General features: G+C 34.2%; 1 protein-coding gene across 2 annotated transcripts in view; it reads left to right on the top strand.

Moving 5' to 3' along the window:
* The window catches only part of LOC123313531 (BMP-binding endothelial regulator protein), a 78,288-nt gene that overhangs the window by 18,009 nt on the left and 38,337 nt on the right, over positions 1-21,942 (top strand). For both annotated transcript variants that reach the window (XM_044898455.1, XM_044898454.1), the window contains exon 2: positions 13,323-13,422. In XM_044898455.1, the coding sequence (XP_044754390.1) occupies positions 13,329-13,422 (94 nt within the window). In that variant the 5' untranslated portion in view covers positions 13,323-13,328. The remainder of the gene's footprint in view (positions 1-13,322; positions 13,423-21,942) is intronic.

Below are 21,942 nucleotides of genomic sequence, written 5' to 3'. Positions count from 1 at the left end.
AAATTATGAATGAAATTGGCTTCGAAATCACACGGAATTAATTGGGAAAGCATCTCCGATAAGGAATCGATGGACCTCTACTGATCTCAATGAATGTAACAAGAAACGTTTTCTATCCTCTCACAAAACCCTGAAAATTCGCCTTTTGTTTCTCTTCATTATTCTTGCACAATTTACTTCATTTTCGAAATCGAATCGAGTAGATTCAACAGTTCCCTTTTATTTTTTTTTAATTTTGAAAAACGACAAGAATCCTCTAGTTTGCATAAAATTTGATAATCCAAAAATTTAGTAAACAACTTTTTTATGTATGAAATAAGTATTGACTCTATGAAATTTTTGCCTTTTATACACTGTCCTTTATTTAATTCCACGACGAAGAGAGGGTGCCAAACTTGCCTAACTAAAAAAATTATTATTTGGGGTTGCAATGTCATAAGTTGTTGTAAGGGGTTGTAGGGCCATAAAAATAACTCGGTAATAATAATGCAGCAGTGAATTCAAATTTCACATCAATCATTCAATTTGGTGAATATCTACGAAAATATTTTTTGCCATTAAACATTCGAGTTTATGAGCTTAAAAAGTATTCATATAATTTCAAGACTGATATAAAGAGTTTTTGGTACATGTGGATCTTATATCAAACTGAATTTTATTATTTTCACTTGGTTATACCAGCAGAGGCTTCTAAACTTCCAAAATGCAGCTTTTTCAATTTTCGGAAAAAACAGGAGGAACATTTATTTAATCGGAAATGGGGGAACGAAATTTTTCAATTCAATACCCATATTTGATGAAAACATGACATTTGGAATGAAAACTAGGAAATAACGAAATAAATAATAAAATAATAATAGAAATAAATTGCCTGAGAAAATGGTGGCTGTTAATCCTGCAAGGATTCGATTAGGACAGAATGAGAATTTGAAGATATATTAATGTTTCCTCCGAATAGTAATTAAGGATCCTGTTAAAAATTTTTAGTCTCTTTTAATTTTTTTGTCAGATTTCATTGAAATTTCAAAAATTATTCATTGATTGTTATACAATATTTTGCGCAGGTTTGTTTTCGTCAATCTGTTCTTAGTTTCTCATTATCTAATTATTATTTTGAATAAAAATAATATTTCAAATAAATTGCAATTTGTTATAAGTTTTAATCAATTGTTGTCGAAGAAAATCGTCAATTTTCATTCAAATGTAGCAGAAATAATTTTGAATCAGTAAAATTGGTAACAGCTCTACCCCAGTAGTAATCAGATGGAGTTCTATCGTTGGTCTTCTTTCTTTATCTATCGACTGCGTTCGAAATTCAAGAACAATTTTCGCATTTTTGCCGGCCGATTCGAATCTACATATAATCAAAACTATGGTCCCTGGTGCATGATTGATAAATTGAGTTATATCATCGTTTCTACAACCGGTTTTTCCGAATGAAAACACGAGCTGGCTGAATATTCTGAATATTTGACTGATGTATCATTCCACTCGAATTCTTTGAAAGGTCATACCGAAGGATATGATTCGGTTTTAACATAATCGAGAGGGACGGTGTTTTTTCGAGAAGAATTTTGGATTTTTCTGGTTGACAATGGACTGGTTCGTGTAAACGTTATCTTAATTGATATTTGATGGGGTCCACAAAGATAAGTCGAGGAGCGTTTTAAAGCTGTTTATTGACTAGTTCTCAGACAATAATGCCAACGTGGCCGATGTAGTGGAAACTTCAGTTGTTAATATTGAAAAAGTTGTGTTCTTTGTCCAACGTTGCTTTTTGGAATTACTTAAAACATGCTTTCGAATACGGGTCATTTAAGGATAATTGAAGCTTAGTTGATCTTTCATGCAAGGAGAAGGAACTCTCATCCTGTGAAATAACTTGGGGGTTATATTTTCAAATGAAAAAATTCTTTATTTTCCTCATCTACATTTCCATACAAAATATTCAAAGTAACAGGAAAAATAAAACAGAAAACGAAAATGGACTGGTTAAAGTTTAGTTCATTTGTATAAACAAATCAAGAGAATAAAATGTGAAGAAAATTTCCGATATTATTGTAGTAATGAACATGCCAATAGCATTTGCGCATTCGGAAATCTCTTGACAAAATATTCCTACACTACGTAAAATTTTAGACTTAATGAAGAAAAACAATTTTAAAAAGACATTTATCACATATGTTACTTTTAATTTTATTAAGTCAATGTTCAACTCAAAATCGGTAAAAGATTCAATCTGATTCAACCCTTGGTTTGTATGGACTGATTTTGTGTGTCGAGATAGAAGCAAACAGGAAAAATCATATAAGAGCTAGAAGTGAAGAAATTATTTATTAATTCTTATATATGATTTGAAATGAAGCGGAGAATCAAAGGATCGCTGAAGAAATACTTCTGAATATGGAAATTTTTTCAATTAATTTATTTCGATAAAATTTTCGTGAAATGATTTATTTTGATGGGATCAACACTACTGTGATCCATAACATCCATACAGGTAATTCATCTCATGAAACATCCTGTATAATATTAGTCCTCATTATTTCCAAACGAAGAAACCAGCATCAGAGATCATTGCACGTATCTACTGGCAGAATATGCAAATTATTAATTTTTATATAATTAAATGCAACAGTGCATACTGCAATATATCGACACGCTCATGCATTGTATTCAATTCACAGAATTTTTTATCAGAATTCTGCTGATCCGCGATCTATAATGAGCATACATCGGAATATACACTGCATTTCATAAATTCGTGCGTATTATTTGAAAATGACTATCTGCAAGCATATACAGGGTGTGGCGTAATGAATGGATAATATGGTACCTGCGGGTAGAGGAAGTTATGGCGTTTCAGAAAAATATGTTTTATGTTTAGTGAAAGTTTTCGAGATATGGTGAATCATTAGAAATACTACAGTTATGCGAAAAACATATTTCAGAATAGAATATTTTTACCATATCATCAGTACTACATGAAACATGAAACAGGTACTATGAAACGATGAATACATATCTATTTTTTCTAGATCAGGATCTACAAATTCCCCAATTTTGTTTCCTGCTCCACGTCCTAATATTCCAACCTTAAAAGTAGTTGTGTGAAGTCACTAGCTGAAAAAGGTTGTCAGATGATACGAGGTTTTGTACCAAATTAATTGATTGATCTCGAAGAAGAGAGTACACGAGTAAAAATTTGTAGGATGAAATCATATTTAAAAATTTCGAAATTGTACTCCCTTTGAAGAGCAGATGTCAAGTTATCGACTTTTCAGTAAAAATGAGCGAAATTCGAAAATGTTCCTAAAGATCCTCATCCTTACAACCGATATTCAAAGTGAAACCGCTGAATCGATTACATTTGATAATTTTCAAAAACCAAATTTTATAGTTATTCTCATTCGAAAAATATCTAGTAAATTTTAAGGTTTATGTTTTTCGAAGGCTAGAGAGAGCAGTCAAAATTTGTCAGAATCAACGGTGGAAAAACACTTGTGGATCCTTTCCAACATATTTGATGATTTATGGGCGAGATATAGGATTCTGCAAAATTTTCGACCAACACAATAAATAAAAAAACCGTAGGAGAACATAAATAACGCAAAAACAATCCGAGGGTTTTTATTATGAGCACGCCAACAGGATGACCATTAGAGTTTTTACAGGCGAGCTTTGAAACATCCTCTCCAAACATTTCTCAGCCATCGTACATAACAACTGAGCTATCGTTTTCCTGAGTTTGCTTTACGTCCGAGGGAGCAAAAAAAAAACCAGTAGAACTGGCAGGAGAAAAATATAGTCGGTATTATATTTCCAGTACGTTAGAAAACGGAATAAAAATACCTCGGGTTATCACGAAGCACGTATCATTTTTTTTTTTTGTTCCAACCGCCTGAGGGTACCTTGTGAGCTATGAGTTTATATCGAGATTATATTTGCTCAATCGACAGGCTACAGTCTCAGTGTCGATGTTATTCAAGAAAAACTTTACCCGTTTTTTAAACTTTAGGGCTCTTTTATAGGGGTTTTAATATGCTTCTCCTTTAGACTCTATAAGTTAATTAAAAATATCCTGAAGACCTGAAAGATCATTTCCTGAAATCATTATGATTTGTGCAGTTTGTTCCAAAATAATGTTGCTTTCTATTTGCATATAAGTAAGTTTCACCGTATGCTCAAGCTCAAAAAGTAATTCAAATAAACTTTGGTGGACAGCACACTTCAATCTCCAGTACACCACCTATTTATTCGTAGTATTGGTCGTTTGGTTTCACAGCTTCATATGCTTCAGTGGCAATTAATATTTTTTGCGTGATGACCATATTATTACCACCTTCAGTAACCAGTGACACACCTTTGTCGAATCTAACCTCCAGATGTTCGCAAATCGATTCCTTAAGCAAAGAACAAAAGAAGATGAACGAATTGGGCCAAAGAAATAATACACAATTCATTTCTTTGAAGATCCGAACATCACTTTATGGAAAAACCTAATTTGTGACTTGATAATGGATCAGGTGATTCAGTCAAAGGAGTCTATGTATATCCTTGGTCAGACTTCCAATTATTTGGTCCACTGGAGGAAATATGTCGCCAAAACTGCAGAGTCTGGAGTCCGCTGCAAATAAACTGAAATATCTGCTCATAGCTGTGAAATATTTCTGGCCAGATATTTTACAAAGGCAGAAGTACTGATTTCTTGATTTCAGAATAATCCTTCTACTTCAACCTCTGCCCTCAGTTCTTGCTCACAAACAATGAGGTCAATTTCACCCTTCAATCCCACCCCTTTCAACTAGGTGATTATGCTTTAATAAACACATCTTAAGATCTTTCAGACTCCACATAAAAACTACAAATGAAACATAGTCTTAGATCCCTGGCCCACAAAAAGGGCTCTCATAACACCTCGTCTTCTTCTTAAGCGATAATATGAAAAGGTTCTTGGCATTTCCAAAATGGCGGAGAAATGCTTTGATTTTACTGTGCCTCGTTTATTGTTTCTCGATTTTCTTCGGAGTGGAAAATACAATATGTTTCATGGCAAAATTGTGATTCATTGTATTTATTTTTATTGATTTCTATCACCAAATACGAGGATGTATTGATATCTAGTTAGCCTAGACCAGTGCGCTACCATAGCAATGAACAATATCTCATTAGAAGTGTCAGTGTGAAGGTCAAAAAAGTAAACCAGAGTTACGCGTTCATCATATAGTTCACGTCAATTTGGACATGAGAAAAATTGCTGCAAAATGGATAGGTACCCAAATGTTTGAATGTTGATCAGAAGCGTGCAAGGTGCAAGGGTAGAAGCATCGCTTTCGATCTGTGATCGATTTGAAAACGATGTAGACTTCTTAAACCGAATTGTTACTACTGATGAGACTTGGGTACATTTCTACGATCCAGAAACAAAGCAACAATCGATGGAATGGCGACACTCTGGTTCTCCAAGACCAAAGAAGTTTCGTGTCCGAAAATCGGCTGGAAAAGTTCTTGCTTCAGTTTTTTGGGATTGCCATGGAGTAATCATGATTAATTTTTTGGATAAGGGTAGAACCATAAAAGGAGATAACTATTCGACATTACTGACCACTCTACGGAAAAAAATTAAAGAGAAAAGACGCGGAAATCTATCCAAAGGCGAGACAACGTCCCTGCACTCAAATCTCATTTTGCCATGCAAAAAATTCGTGATTTAGGGTTTGAATTACTAGAAAACTGCCCTTATTCACCAGATTTGGCTCCATCCGACAATCATCTCTTTCCTCAACTGAAAAAAAGTTTAAAATTTCGTAAATTTTCTTGCAACGAGGAGGTAATAAAAGCTTTTTTGAAAGGTCTAGAGACGTTGCAGGTTCGCTGTAATAAATTTATCGAATCAAGAGGAGAACATGTTGAATAATAAAATATTTTGACATTGAAATTTTGTGGCGTTCTATTTTAGGCTGAGAATTTTTCAATATATCCTCGTAGACCTCTCTTGGTCTTGTCGAATTGAAGTTCATAGTCATTTTCTAGTAATCACTAATAACCTAGACAAAGGGATAAAGCTAAGATACTTTTGTCTTACTTTTAGTCAGAGTAGATTTTTTTTTTGTGCTGTCTGGGACAATCGTGTTACAAGTTTCTTTTGGCGTCATCAGTTTCCTGTTGATTTACTTGAATTAGAATAGTCATAAATAGCAGGAAGGAGAGGAAGACATCCCCTTCATCGATACTGATATTCTGTTTATCTAATTGGACCCTGAAAAATTGACTTTCTATGCAATTTTCTTAAAATTTAAGCAGAATGTCACTTTTTCTCAAAGAATCTGATTAATTTTAACGCGTTTCTGCTTTTTCGCTCTCCCCATGACTCCCAACTATGAGCATTATAATATACATTGTCGAATTTTGAGGAATCAAGAACGAATATCATTAAAAGCACATCAGTGAATGAAGGGACTCCCCAACAATCCAATCAATCATTCAAATCGCCAAACCGATGAAACTATACCTCCCAAATGAGGCTTGACTATCGTTTTCGTGTATTTCTAGAAATTTCATCTGCTGTCGTTATCTAAATTTTTCATTAACGAGATTGTCCCATGTAGTAAGGCAATCCTCACAGTCCGATGATAAATTGTCTATTGTTACGGGTCACGGCTTCCAACAATCTAATCTATGAATTGTTGCTCTGACATTGGGGTCATTCATGGATCTGGATTATTTATTCTTGCTGAAACTTTGAGCCACTTGGGCAGTAAACAACACTTGCCAGTCCGTCCGATTGTTTTTCCAACGATTTTTCCCATCTCCATCTCACTGTCTGATCCTTATTGGTTCGATAAGTTGTCGAGTGGGTAATTCCGTTGTTTTGGGAGGGTGGAAAGAAGAATGCTTGAAGTTGTTGTATTTTTCTTTGTGATTGGTCTAGTCGTGAGTAGAATGATCGTGGATTAGATCAAGTTTGGAAGTTGGCTGAACAATTGTGCACAGTAGCGAATGATGAGAGGATTCATTATCAAGATCAATACAGGGTGCAATAACAATTGGCACAGTTATAAGAATTATGAAGAAACAGTTAAAATGTTATCGTCTAATAGGAGGAATAAGAATTTGATATTTGGTACGCCTCTGTAACTTGATATGATCATAAGAATAGTCATAAAAGTTAGAAAATTATCGTATCCCAAGTTTGGGACACGCTGTATAATACAAATCACAAAAAGCGCAATTCAAAATATCAAACAACCTGTACTAGTATATTTACAAGTTTGAGTTACTGAATTTATTTCAAGTAGGAGACTCGCAGTGTATGTAAATAATATTATACTTTAGACATGTACAGGGTGGGCAAATTTCGATGTTTTAGTACTACAGCTTTTAAACCAGAGGAGATAGACAAAATCTGATACCCCATTCTCGTTCTCTTTTTCTGAGAAACTTACAATAGTAGTAGTGATTTTTGGCCACTTTCTTTTGTTTTCGAGTTATAAGCAAAAATTGGAAAAATGGCGATATCGAAATAAATTTATATCTCCGCTAATACTAATGATAGAGCTCTGAAATTGAATCATTATACAGGCACTTTTTTACGTAGAATCCAGTGGCGTGCTCGCCTTTTTAGCAGGATTTTTAATAACAAAGCTATGACCCAAAGTTATCTTTTTTAAATGGGATCACTAGTTTTCTGTGCAATTTTTTTAAAGCTTAATTTTTACTGATTTCAAAAATATATAACACCATATGGTTTGTATCAATATAAATAATAGAAAATGGTCAAAAACACTTTTTCCCAATATTTCTATGGTTTTTACTTTTGACGAGCACAGAAAAATAGAGTTTCCTATAACAAAAGCAGTCTCCTTCCGGCAATGTCATTCTTTCTATGCTTTTTAACAATTTTTACAAAATTTGAATCAAGGTATATTTCATATATTTTTAAAATAATGAAAGGACTTATAGAAAGAGACACTGGTAATCATACGATGCTATATTTTTCTATGCTCATCAAAAGTTGAAACCATAGAAATATTGAGAAAAAAGGTTTTTTACCATTTTCTATTATTCATATTGGTACAAACCATATGATGTTATATATTTTTGAAATCAGTAAAAATTAAGCTTTCAAAAAATTGCACAGAAAACTAGTGTTCCCATTCAAAAAAACATAACTTTGGGTCATAGCTTCGTAATTAAAAATCGTGCTAAAAAGGCGAGCACGCCACTGGATTCTACGTAAAAAAGTGCCTCTATAATGTTTAAATTTCAGAGCTCTATCATCAATATTAGCGGAGATATAAATTTATTTCGATATCGCCATTTTTCCACTTTTTGCTTGTAACTCGAAAACAAAAGAAGGTAGCTGAAAATGACTACTACTATTGTTAGTTTCTCAGAAAAAGAGAACGAGAATGGGATATCGGATTTTGTGTATCTCCTCTGGTTTAAAAACTGTAGTGCTAAAACATCGAAATTTGCCCACCCTGTACATCTCAGGTTTCATTCACTGATATCATGATCTGCTCTGCAAACTGTCGGCTTCTTCATAGAGCCGGTACTCAGCAAAACAAAAAAAAACAGATATTGAATCCACATAAGAGATTTAACTCATACATACGCCATTAATTGACTTTATTATAGCTCTATCTAGAAAGGCGAATAGCACACTAATAATATTACACTTATTATAGGTACTTCTGTAACATTCGAGTTTTTACTAATGATAGAGCATAGAGATATTGAAATGATGAATTTAAATGGTGTTCCAATGTAACTGTCCTCACTAATTATGTTTGATTAAGTTGGTGCTAAGATATCATTGTAATACTACATTTTCCCTAATTAATTCCCATCAAAGTTATGTGACTTGAATATTGATGTTCAGGTGTTGAGGAGCTTGAATGATATTCTTGATCATTAAATATCAGGTAGAGGATAAATCTGGACCCGAAAATATGTTTTGCTGGAGGAATATGAATTAGAGGAATAAACGATTTTGAGTATAGAAGATTGCTAGTGAGGTTAAACCGTGAAAAAGAATAAAAGTACACTTTTAGAATTCGCAGAATTTGAACAAAATGTTTTTCGACATATAGATAGCATTTTTTGTGAGTGGAGAAAAATTCCGGATTTTTGCAACATTTGAAACCCTAATAAACTTTGATAGTTCTAACAGATTTGAAAGATAATCAAAAAATGTTATGGTGGAACCTAAGCATTACGTTCAAGCAAAGGTTATCAACCATCGAAATTACATAGTCTACTGAAATGATCTAAATCAATCAATGATGAAAAAGGAAGAAATATCAATGACAGTCAATAATATTCCTTTTGACAAATAAATTATGGTTGGTTTTTCATGTTGGTAACTCGGACTTTTACGAATTCATCTGAGTGAAGATGATTTCCTGATCTAATAGCCTTGGAGTTTTCTTTTTTAAACGACAAGAACTGTGATTTGAATCAAAGCGCTAGAATATGAAATGCGAAACGAATTCTTAGTTGAAGCTCAGATACTTTTCAATTCTGATTCGACCATGTGAAGAAAGTCAACATCTGCGAAAATTTTCAGTCCTGGCCTGTTTCCTTTCTCTCCCTTCCCTTCGTTACACCATTTCAACCTATTAGTCACACAGAGGACATCGAGGAAATTTATTCTGACTTGTTGTTGGATTTATTATTATTTTGAAGTCGCAATAACTGATTCAGAAAATATATGCAATGAGAGCATTCGAATTAATTCGATCTCATTTTCTATTAACGACAGCATCTCAATCCGATCGCAGAGATTCAACGGAGATAAATCATCTTGTATTTAGTCTACGGTACCGATATTCACATTCTATTCTTGAGCTTTCTGATGGGATCGATTAAATGCAAATTGCGTTTTCTGGGAAATGGGAGGGAAACCTTACACGCCTTTAGAATTAGGAACCATAATACAATGCATTGTTACAGTACGAAGTTTGTGTTATCCAGGACGAAATGAAATGAAAACACCACCAGGAATGGCCTAAAACATATCCTGGAATTTGTTTATTTTCAACTCTCCTGAATCTTGATTTGCAACAGAAAGAGAAGGTTTTTGTGAACATTATTCATTATTCAGTGTCAGTTTGTCTCCAGGAGGAAATAGAAGAAGCTTTTTCTGGTTGGTTAGCCAAAGTTCAGCCTATCAGGAGTGCTATCACTATCAAGTTGATCTATTGTTCTTGTTTGTTTCCTAGCTAATCAGTTTCAATCCCTCTCATAAACCTAGCAATCCTCCAAGGAGCTTTCGTGGTCAGTTAGTTAGAATCAAGAGAGCTATCTTACCCAAGTTCTGAGCCTACAAATTTCATTTGCTGACTAGCCCACTGAATAACAGTCCTAAAATGGTGTTTTTTCAAGACCACAGTGGTATTCACATCCAACAGTTTTAACCTTTCATGAACAGTTTGCAATTTCATCACCTCTTTCATTCTCTCGAAGCCCATAGATGAATCGACTCATTTCAATGTATCTAGCCAGTTGCTTTACAGTGTTATGGTATTCCCATGCCAGCAGAAAGTTTTGGCGATTGGATTCCAGAGAATTCATGTTATTGGGCTGTCTTTTCCCATGCTGATGTGTTCTTCTTCGAGTATACCATATGGATAAATTTTTTGTTTAGTTGCTTTGAGCAGTTTGCCACTTACGAATGTCCGTTTTAAAGGGTGCTTAGAAATAAACTATGCTTGGCATTGCGTCAGAAGGTTTTGCCAAAAAGTATGAGTCCATTTGGTTCAAAATCCACGTATATGTTTCCTCAGATTCCAGGTAAGTGCTTTCCGCATGAGAATATTCTTAAAGCATCTCACAGGCTGTATTTCCTGACATGTGAATACAAGGGAGCTAGGTTGAGTATGACCTCCAGCGATGCTGCAGGAATTGTGCAGCTAGCAAGGCGTAGCAATTTCTGGCTGCGTGTTGTGACCTCTCCAATTTTCTTTCGTGCACCACACTAAGGACACATAGTTGAGTAGGGAGTAAAATCGCCCCAGAGTCACATTCTAGGTCTTGTAGTCTCCAGATCTTTCCAAAGAGCCTTTCACATACCCTAATGTAACCCTTGAAAGACTTTTGTCAATGTGTGTTTTCCAGTTGTGATACCTGAATATTTGCACTCCCCAGAAAAGGCTTGAGTTTCAATGAAATTAGGGCGATATTCGATAACTTATCGTACCTTGCTTGTCTCCGACTACTAGCACCACTTGATGTTCGGCGCTTGCATGAGCGTTCTCAACTGTTATTTTTCAATAATCAATTATTGCAATCAGAAAATATCGTATTCTTTCACTCTCCTATTTCATGGAATATTTGAATGTCTTCCTTGTGGCCTTCACAATGTCTGGGTAAACATCAAATTAATTCTCTTCGTATATTCAAGTTTTCAGACTCCTTCATCTTTCGAATTCAAATATACTCCATTGTTGCGAATAGGTTTTGAGAAACCTGTCGAGTAACAATTCTTAGAAAATACACCAATAGATGATGCTTACTTGCGGAAAAGCATTATGGACAAATATTGATATTTCATTACGGATACAGACTGGTATTTGTCGACGTTTTACAGTGTTTTCAATTGAAGAGATCGCTAATTATTTGAACTAATACAATAGGATTCTGGCTGTACCTGGCAGGTATGTGTTAGTTGAATTTCGGTTAGAGAGAATGGTGTAATTGTAGATTTCGATCTGTGTTTGTTCAGTTGTCTTGAGCGAATGTGCCAAATGGTATGGTATTTCCGTTCAGCATGCTGCGCTTGGAGGAACAATATTCTCAGTAACATGAAATGCAATACAGTTCTCATATACAATACTGTATCGTCTCAAAAATGAGAAAAAAATTTGTTGACAAACCGCTGAAAATCACGACGATTCCATCATGAGCTACTTCCTTGATATTATACAGGATGAGTTTTTGACTCGTACAAACATTTCAACAGGAGATTCTTAAGGTCAAAATAAACACATTTTTCCCATACCATTTTTTCTGATTCGTCCCTTATAAAAAGATATAGCCATCTCAAGTTATCTTACTTTCAAGAGTTGGGTTCTTTGAAGTTTTGGTATTTTTATGGTACGTAATGGTCATAATGAGGAAACTGGAACACGTGGATGATATCTTTTGTTCGAATCAAATAAATGAAAAACTATATTCCATTCTATAAAACTGTCAGTGAGATAAACATAACATTTTTTTATGGTTTTTCGTGAGCCTGTATCTTTCAAACCTAGCTGATTCGGAAAAAATGGTGAGGAAAAAGAGTTTCTTCTTTCAAGAATCCACAGTTCGTGCGAGTCAAAGACTCACCCTGTATATATATTTAAGAATAATGTATCAATTTGTCACACCCTTAATATCTCTGTTTCTATTCAAAAAGAGGTAGAAATATTGCGAAATTATCTTTCTATGTCTTTCGAGGGAGCAAATATAAATCCAAATTTCTCAACCTCAACAATTTTGTTCCTGCTGACCAATTTTCTCAATGAGTATCTTCTAGACTGCATGCCCCGCGGTTATAAAAAAGAATCAAGGAACCTTGAGCTGAAACCCAAATATTTATGTATCTAGTCTAGGTATATTCAACATTTATCTAATTCAATCGTCTGACCCATAAATTTTTTCAATATGTAAGAGTCGGAGGATTCGAATGTTTGTTAGCTAATATTTATTGAAAATTAGAGGGAACATCTGTATCGGATTGGGATGAGTGCTGCTCCTCATGTAGAACATTAAGGGTTCACACACTCACCGGGAAAACTAAGACCATTCAAGTTTGATTTTGGTCATGGATGGTACATTCATAACATGAAAGGGTGTGAGTAGTACCATTTTCATTTTCCTCTTCAACCAGAAACACTTCGTAAAATTTATTCTATTAGGTAATACATAGTTTGTTAGGTATTACATTGTTTTTTTGGTTCTAAAACACTCATCAGAAATATTGTTCATTTTCAATTTTCAACAATTGATTATTGTTTCAACTGAATCATGAGTATCCTTAGATCTATGAAGGTGAAATACGTATAAAGATCTGTTTGACGAATAGCAAGTAAATCACTATAAACATTTCTCTATTAAATATTCAATATTGATGAAGTCGTGGCTATATTGGACCTTATAATTGGGAGAAATCAAACCCAATATTGACGAAATAATGTACATGAAAAATCCTACCAATTAAATATTCATCCCGTAGTGTGTGGATCCTTTACAATATCTATTACATCGAATATAAACATAACTCATTCTGTTTGTTGATCCAATCCAAAGAGATAATAAACTTTGTATTTTTGCAGGTAGTTATGGTATTAATCAAAGCACCCCGACAGCTTGGAACAAGTGCAATAATATTTATTCTCGGATTGAGTGTAACTTTTGCTAACTACACAAGGATCGGTGAGTAAAATTTTCTGAGAACTTGCTTTGATTATGTATATATAACTGATGTGGGTTAATCTTGCGAATTCTTGAAAGCCACCTTTATTGATTTCTTGGTAGACGACACACATCGGATTTCTGGTAATTATTTGCATCCTTATATACAGCGTGGTCCACGAAAGATAAGATCGCAAAATTTGCAGAATGTTTTAATGAAAATATGTCTTCTCTGCCTAAATAGCCTTTGAAAGGGTTTTGAAAAAAGTTGGTAAGCTACATCAATGAAGTTTTTCAGTGGCGACACTCAGTACTCCGTATAACACAGGGTGTGTGGTAAACAAAACCTCAAAGGGTTATTCTCAGAACTGTTTTAAGAATACATACAGGTGATTCTTTGACTCGTACAAATGTTTTAACAGTAGATTCTTGGGGTCAAAAGAAACACTTTTTTCCTTCACCATTTTTTCCTAATCGCCTCGATTTGAAAGATACAGTCTCTGAAAAACCTTAAAAAAAATTATTTTTAGTTCTACCTCACAAACGGTTTTATCGAATGAAATGAATTTCGGAATATAGTTTTTCATTTATTCGATGAATCTTTTTCGAACCCAGGTCTTCTAGTTTTCTCATTTTTTCGCCCTCTATTTTTCGAATGGGGCTGTTTTTCAGAAATCAACAACGAACAAATCATTCAGAGCAATAAACATTTATAGTTTTGCCGACGTTTACCCCTTTATGCATTATATAAAATGATATTGCTCGATTGCAACAAATAGTGTTTTTTGTTAGGTATAATCATCATTACAGAATTGAAGAATTCGCTATTAACGTTGTCAGATGAATATCTTCGGAATCTATTTTCTTTCGAACTAGAGAGTTCTCTCTAATGTCGATAATTATTGCATAGTTGACATTTGCAAATAAAAATGAGATACCAACTATTCCCCGATCAGATGTGAGAAAAAATATTTATTTTTTGTGGAAAAAAATTCATGGAATACTTCGTTTCATTTCTCGTTTTCTTCGTTCGTTTGAGAACCCGACAACTAAATATCGTTTTTATTGCTCTTGCATAAGTTTTATCTGCTGCAAGGAATTTTATCGTTGTTCTTCGGACGTCTGGTTGCCAGCTACCTGAAAGGAACTCATTGCTGATTTAATTATATACAATGAAGCTTCATTCAATTTCCACTAATTACATTTTTGAATGGATCAGTTCTGAATGTTTTTCTTATTTCTCAACGAAGTTATCACTGACATGAAGAGCAATTAATAAGTTTATTTTTTCGGAGGTAGAGGATGTTTCTCATTATCCAGAAACTGGTAGGGTGGTTCATGTCCATTCCTTCTTCGTCAATGCTGGTGAAACCTTGGATATATTGGACTTTAATTGGGAGAAATTGAACCCAGTTGAATGAAGTCTACGTTTCGTATATTTATTGTCTGATATTTACAGGACAATTATTGGGTTGTCCTTCATCACTAAAACTTCAGAAAGCTTATCCCCTGAAACGTCAGGTTGGCGGTTTCAAAAGAATTGTGATCTGTTTCCATAGTTGATTTCTATATATAAATAGGTATATGTTGGGTTTCAATATAATGAAGAAAAGTTTGGAAATTTCTACAGGTTAACGAAATGTTCAACTCAACCTCATCTTGAAAAGGACAAAATGCTACATTGTATTGTATTGTATGATCACTGAAATAACCTCACGAAAAAGTCCAAATGAATAGGATCTGGAGATCTCTCTGGCCATTCTCTACAGGACATTCGAATTCAAAAGCTTATGCAATAGAATGAGAATTTGTATATGTATTTCATAATGGATCAGAATGAACTAAAAGTCAGGAGAATTTATGACCGATGACATAAAATTAACGTTTTTTTCAATCAGGTATCTACAGATCTCCTCAGTATTCGAGTACAAAACCAATGCACTACTACATGCCTTAATCTTTTCGCCTTATCTAAACTGAGGGAAGTAATAGCCAGATATTCTCTTTTCCCAGAATCAACTAACCCGGTCAAATATAAAATATTTCATGGTGTTATTCAAATACAGTAGCTCAAACGAAGTGGATACAACATCCATCTGTGGAATCCACGATTCGTATACTCCTATGAAGGCTAGTGCCATGTGATCGCTACATAAATTTTAATTCGCTTATGCCAGTGTATATAGTTTAGTATGGTAATTAATATAAGTAATAAACTTTTGATGGCGCAATAAATATTTGGAAATATCCGAAAAACTATAAAACAGAAAATTACCATTCTGAAGGTCATAAATATTTCACTTTATATCATCGAGATAGAATAATAGAGAGAAGTCATCATTCGACTAAAATGGTATCAGATCCGCCATATTGGTACGAGACTCTGACATTCATGAATCTTCTGTCAGTTTTGCGTTTTTCAGAGTTCAATTCTGGTCATATTGACAAAGTTGCGTTCATTTTCCCGATTTATATTGGACAATAAAATGGTGTCATGTTCTCTACGTAGTTGTTCCAGCAGAGACGAGGTAGATAAAAAGAAAATCAGAGGAATAACATTTCATAGATGAGAATGAGTAATAAACAGATCCGTATTCGTAATTCTTTCATTTCTATCTTGATAATCTGATAGTAAGGTATATTATTATCGTCTGAAGAAAATATTTGATATTCGATTAACTTTATTTTAACAGATTTCCTAAAGACCCACTGAGACGTATATCTTGTGTGAAATTTGTTAAACGAGGAATCTGGCAATCTTCGAATTATGAGGTGTTCTGTTCCAAACATTTTACAGCAGAATGTTTTGATCGGACATCACAAAGCTTAGTTCGTTTGTGACGAAATGCGGTTATATGAGGTAGGTATGAAAAATACCTACACGTTTATATGATGATTGATTTTGAGAAAGTAATTTGATGTTGTGAAATTTTAATTTTTCCCGAAGCCTGAAAGCAAGAAAAAATGAGGAATTTTACCTTATTTTGTAACGGCTAGATAAACTTTTGTATAAGAATATACTTAATTCTTTCTGATATTGTGATTTCACACCAAACGGAGATTATTGACGCTCTACCAATTTATGAAACTAGTCCATAAAAAACTGACGATTTACCAAGAATTTAAAATCAAATGAGCTCTCTTATAGAGAATTCTCCCAGGAAAAGAAAATTACTCTCAATATCCATCTAAAGATGTTGTTTGGATGTTTTGACCAATAGAATACTCAGAGAATTCACCAATACAAATGTATTCTTAGATTTAGTTGAACATAGTTCAAACCAATCTGTACTGGTCACAGATATTTATTAATTGAAAGCGTTGTTTATAAATATATTATTGTAAGAAGGACATATTTAATGAAAAGAAAGCGAAATGAAAAAATTTGTATGAGGCACTATAATAATGAAATTATTTTGTTTAAAGGCCAATAAATCATTTACTTTCACAAATCTATATTGTTTCCCTTTTGTTCATCTGGGTATAAACTAGTAAAAACTGTCAAATTTTATTCAGATTTCGCAAAAACCGAGTAAAAACTTTGTTTGTGTGCTCACTTTCATGAATATACCTATACAATCATCTCCTTGAAAGTTTACTTAATCCGACCCTGTTCTATCCGCCATATTGGTCCCAGACTTAGCCACGCCTAGTGGTACCGTTTTTTTCTAGCACTATTGAATCTCATAGCGTCTCCTCTCTATTCTATCTCGATGCTTTATATAGACCGTGCAAAGACAGTTAGGTCATTAACGACATATGAAAATCCTGTAAAAGCTCTGATGGAATTTCACACTCCAACAAGAAAAAAACGGTTACGTTTAATTTTTTCGATATTCAAGATAGATAATCATTCTTGATTTTCAACCATTGACATCAGTCTATTTCAGTGTTTTTTGTACTAAAGAGGATGCAAATGAATTGACTACTTCTTCGCTTACGGAATCTTTACTCGTAAAATAATTACAAATTTGTAAATCATAGTTGTAGACGGAGGGTTTGAAAACGGTTTAAGCACAAAAAAAAGTGAAATAATAAGATTTTATATCCGATTCATTCGACGAAATGAATTGGTAACAGAGTGGTGATTCAATATCCACCCAATGTCTGTTTTGATTTTCTTCGGTGTATTTTCAATGAGTCATCCCACTCATGCATTGTTTATATCTGGCCGGCAAAAAGAATAAGTAAAAATTTATGTAAGGCTTTCTCTACAAGACGGCGTGTTTGTTTAGACTGCTTGGAGCTCTTTGTTTCATAAGCAGCTTTCATGAAAACTAAATCAATATTTTTTATACCACTGTGTAGGTTGTTCAAGATCACACCTACTACCACTTGGTTTCGTATTACTATTTATATTGACTTATTCTCGAAACAGGAATGGGGAATATAACTCCTGAACTGTGTTTGGTTTATGAAACGTCAAATGGTTCATTGAGGTAGGCATGATAGGTTCTGAGACAATTTACCATCAGCTTTTCACAATTGCACATTTTCCAAATTGTAATTTTATGGATTGATTGAAAACTATGGCCAATGTTGTATGTTGTTTTTTAATTTATGAGATAAGGTAGCTTTGTGTCTTATTAAGTGTTCTAGAAAGCTTTTTGGCTTGGGTATAAATGAGCTCCACCTTCCATCGATATCTCATCCATTTCCGAGTAGAAACAATTCTGGTAGAACGGATTCTTCCATTGGAAATAAAAAAAATTCAAACTAGCGAAGAGCTGCGAAACAATGTCCACTGATTGAAATTAAGTTTCATTGAAAACACCAACTCTGGTGAAAACACAATGAAATGAAGAAGCTTCATTGCTTAATTCGAAGAAGTAGGTATTTACTGGGGACATTACCTGTAGTGTTCTCGGTGGATCGTATTCTGCCTTGATTTAAGGATTTAATTGACAGACTAAAGAAATTGTTCACATTTTTTCGCATCAAGTATTCTCCCACCCAGGTGGTCGGCACTCAACTCTAATGAGCAATCGTCCGCTTGAGGTCTTTGCATTCCTTCTTTTCTTCTCATTTTGACGGTTTTATCACATTGTTCACTCTCTGACCATTCCTTCCATCCAGTCCTAATTGCTCTTTTTTGGGGAGTCGAATGAGGATTTTAACGATGATCAGAATCAATTGAAATTGATAGGACTATGTTTGTATACGGCAGTAATGGGTATTCTTTCCAACAAGAAGTTCCCATATAATAACCATGAGGTGTGGTGGTCCACAATTCACTTTGACAGTACAGTAATTTTCACCCCACTAATGAATTCGAGGTTTATGTATAGAAACAATTGACGAAGATGGGTAGATGCAATAACTATTCGAAGGATATTCCAAATTGCATAGATGAAGAGTCTATTGATCACATAAAATGATTTCGAATTGACAATCAGAAAGTGATAAATCTGAGAATTTAATCCATCTCGGCATAACCGTTCGATCTTGACGAATTCTCAAGTGAAATTCGCAATTTTTGAAAAATGCCATTTCCAAGATGGAGAATATGCTTTCGAAATTGCTCGCAATAGATTCAGCGTGTTCGAAAACCTATATCTTCATGCTAAAATTTCAAATATCTGGCCCAGTTTAGGAGAATTTTTTTTGTTTTTCCACTTTTCATTTTCGAGTTCATTTCGAAGAGCTTTCTGGAGAGTAATTCTCTATTGAATCATCAACTGTTTGGTTTTCTAGAATCTTCAACAAATTCTATGCACTTCATATCCTAAGACATCAATAGAACATCCTAATTTTCAGACAGATTAGAAAATAGGTCATTTTAGAGGGTTTAACCCCTTGCTCATTTTTGGCCCAGAATATCGAGATTCTCGACAACGAGTTTTTGTTCTCTGGTGAGAGAATGACAACGCTGATTATAGAACCGGAAATCTTATTTGGATCTGACAAATATCACTGGAGATATCGCAGATTGAAATTTGCAATTTTTGAAAAATGCCATTTCCAAGATGAAAATCTAAACGAAGGCAGATAGCCTTTCGAAATTGCTCGCAATAGATTCAGCGTGTTCGAAAACCTGTATTTTCATGTCATTCTTTCGAATATCTGACACTGTTTAGGAGAAAATAATTTTTTTTGTTTTTCCACTTTTCATTTTCGAGTTGACTTCGAAGAGCTCTCCGGACTACAATTCTCTATTAAATCATCAACTGTTTGGTTTTCTAGAATCTTCAAAACATATTCTATGCACTCCATATCCTAAGACAGTAATAGAACATCCAGATTTTCAGATAGAGTAGCAAATAGGCCATTTTAGGGGGGTCTAACCCCTTGCTCATTTTTGACCCAAAAAATCGAGATTTTCGAAATGGAGTTTTTATGCTTGGGTGGAAGCCTTGGCAATGCTGATTATAAAACTGGAAATCCCAATTGAATCAGACAAATATAACAGGAGATATCGCAGATTGAAATTTGCAATTTTTGAAAAATGCCATTTCCAAGATGAAAATCTAAACGAAGGCAGATAGCCTTTCGAAATTGCTCGCAATAGATTCAGCGTGTTCGAAAACCTATATTTTCATGACAAACTTTCGAATATCTGTCACTGTTTAGGAGAAAATAATTTTTTTTGTTTTTCCACTTTTCATTTTCGAGTTGACTTCGAAGAGCTCTCGGGACTACAATTCTCTATTGAATCATCAACTGTTTGGTTTTCTAGAATCTTCAAAACATATTCTATGCACTCCATATCCTAAGACAGTAATAGAACATCCAGATTTTTAGATAGAGTAGCAAATAGGCCATTTTAGGGGGGTCTAACCCCTTGCTCATTTTTGACCCAAAAAATCGAGATTTTCGAAATCGAGTTTTTGTGCTTGGGTGGAAGCCTTGGCAATGCTGATTATAAAACTGGAAATCCCAATTGAATCAGACTAATATAACAGGAGATATCGCAGATTGAAATTTGCAATTTTTGAAAAATGCCATTTCCAAGATGAAAATCTAAACGAAGGCAGATAGCCTTTCGAAATTGCTCGCAATAGATTCAGCGTGTTCGAAAACCTATATTTTCATGACAAACTTTCGAATATCTGACACTGTTTAGGAGAAAATAAATTTTTTTTGTTTTTCCACTTTTCATTTTCGAGTTGACTTCGAAGAGCTCTCGGGACTACAATTCTCTATTGAATCATCAACTGTTTGGTTTTCTAGAATCTTCAAAACATATTCTATGCACTCCATATCCTAAGACAGTAATAGAACATCCAGATTTTTAGATAGAGTAGCAAATAGGCCATTTTAGGGGGGTCTAACCCCTTGCTCATTTTTGACCCAAAAAATCGAGATTTTCGAAATCGAGTTTTTGTGCTTGGGTGGAAGCCTTGGCAATGCTGATTATAAAACTGGAAATCCCAATTGAATCAGACTAATATAACAGGAGATATCGCAGATTGAAATTTGCAATTTTTGAAAAATGCCATTTCCAAGATGAAAATCTAAACGAAGGCAGATAGCCTTTCGAAATTGCTCGCAATAGATTCAGCGTGTTCGAAAACCTATATTTTCATGACAAACTTTCGAATATCTGACACTGTTTAGGAGAAAATATTTTTTTTTGTTTTTCCACTTTTCATTTTCGAGTTGACTTCGAAGAGCTCTCGGGACTACAATTCTCTATTGAATCATCAACTGTTTGGTTTTCTAGAATCTTCAAAACATATTCTATGCACTCCATATCCTAAGACAGTAATAGAACATCCAGATATTCAGACAGAGTAGCAAATAGGCCATTTTAGGGGGGTCTAACCCCTTGCTCATTTTTGACTCAAAAAATCGAGATTTTCGAAATCGAGTTTTTATGCTTGGGTTAAAGCCTTGGCAATGCTGATTATAAAACTGGAAATTCCAATTGGATCAGACAAATATAACAGGAGATATCGCAGATTGAAATTTGCAATTTTTGAAAAATGCCATCTTAACGATGAAAATCAGAACGATGGACGGTAGTCTCAAGAATTTGCTAGGAATAGATTCAGCGTATTCGAAAACCTCCATTTGCAAACCAAACCTTCGTACCACAGCGTCAGTTCTCGACACAGTTTTCCATAAAATTTTGTTGATTCGAACGTAGCAGAAAGTAATAAAAGTTATTGCAGAAATGAACGTGCAGAATAATCTAGTTTCGATAATTATCTGACAGTAAACACATGATTCAGGTCGATATGTTCAATGTCAGAAAGGTATTATTGCCTCGATTTTATGCCTCATTAAAAATATGTGGGCATTCACGGATATCCACCGACTCCACTAAATCGGACCTGACAGTTACCTCAATAATTTTACGTTTCACTGTAACACTCAATAAAAGAGAAAATTATAACCGTGTCTGGGATTTTCTGTTTTATGGGAATCAATAAGTGCACGATCGACATACTGTATAATTTCAGCGCAATCTGTGTTTCAAATTATGCAGACATCGCAATTATTACCTGTCATATCTTACACTCCTTCATTGTTGTCTCATTTGAGGAATGAACTCAGGGGGCTTCATCAAATTGTCAGATAATTATGGACGTATCCATT

Source organism: Coccinella septempunctata, chromosome 5 (genome assembly GCF_907165205.1).
Source record: "Coccinella septempunctata chromosome 5, icCocSept1.1, whole genome shotgun sequence".
NCBI classification, from domain to species: domain Eukaryota; kingdom Metazoa; phylum Arthropoda; class Insecta; order Coleoptera; family Coccinellidae; genus Coccinella; species Coccinella septempunctata.
Note: the sequence above shows the minus strand (reverse complement) of the source record. Positions and strands in the feature narration are given on the sequence as shown.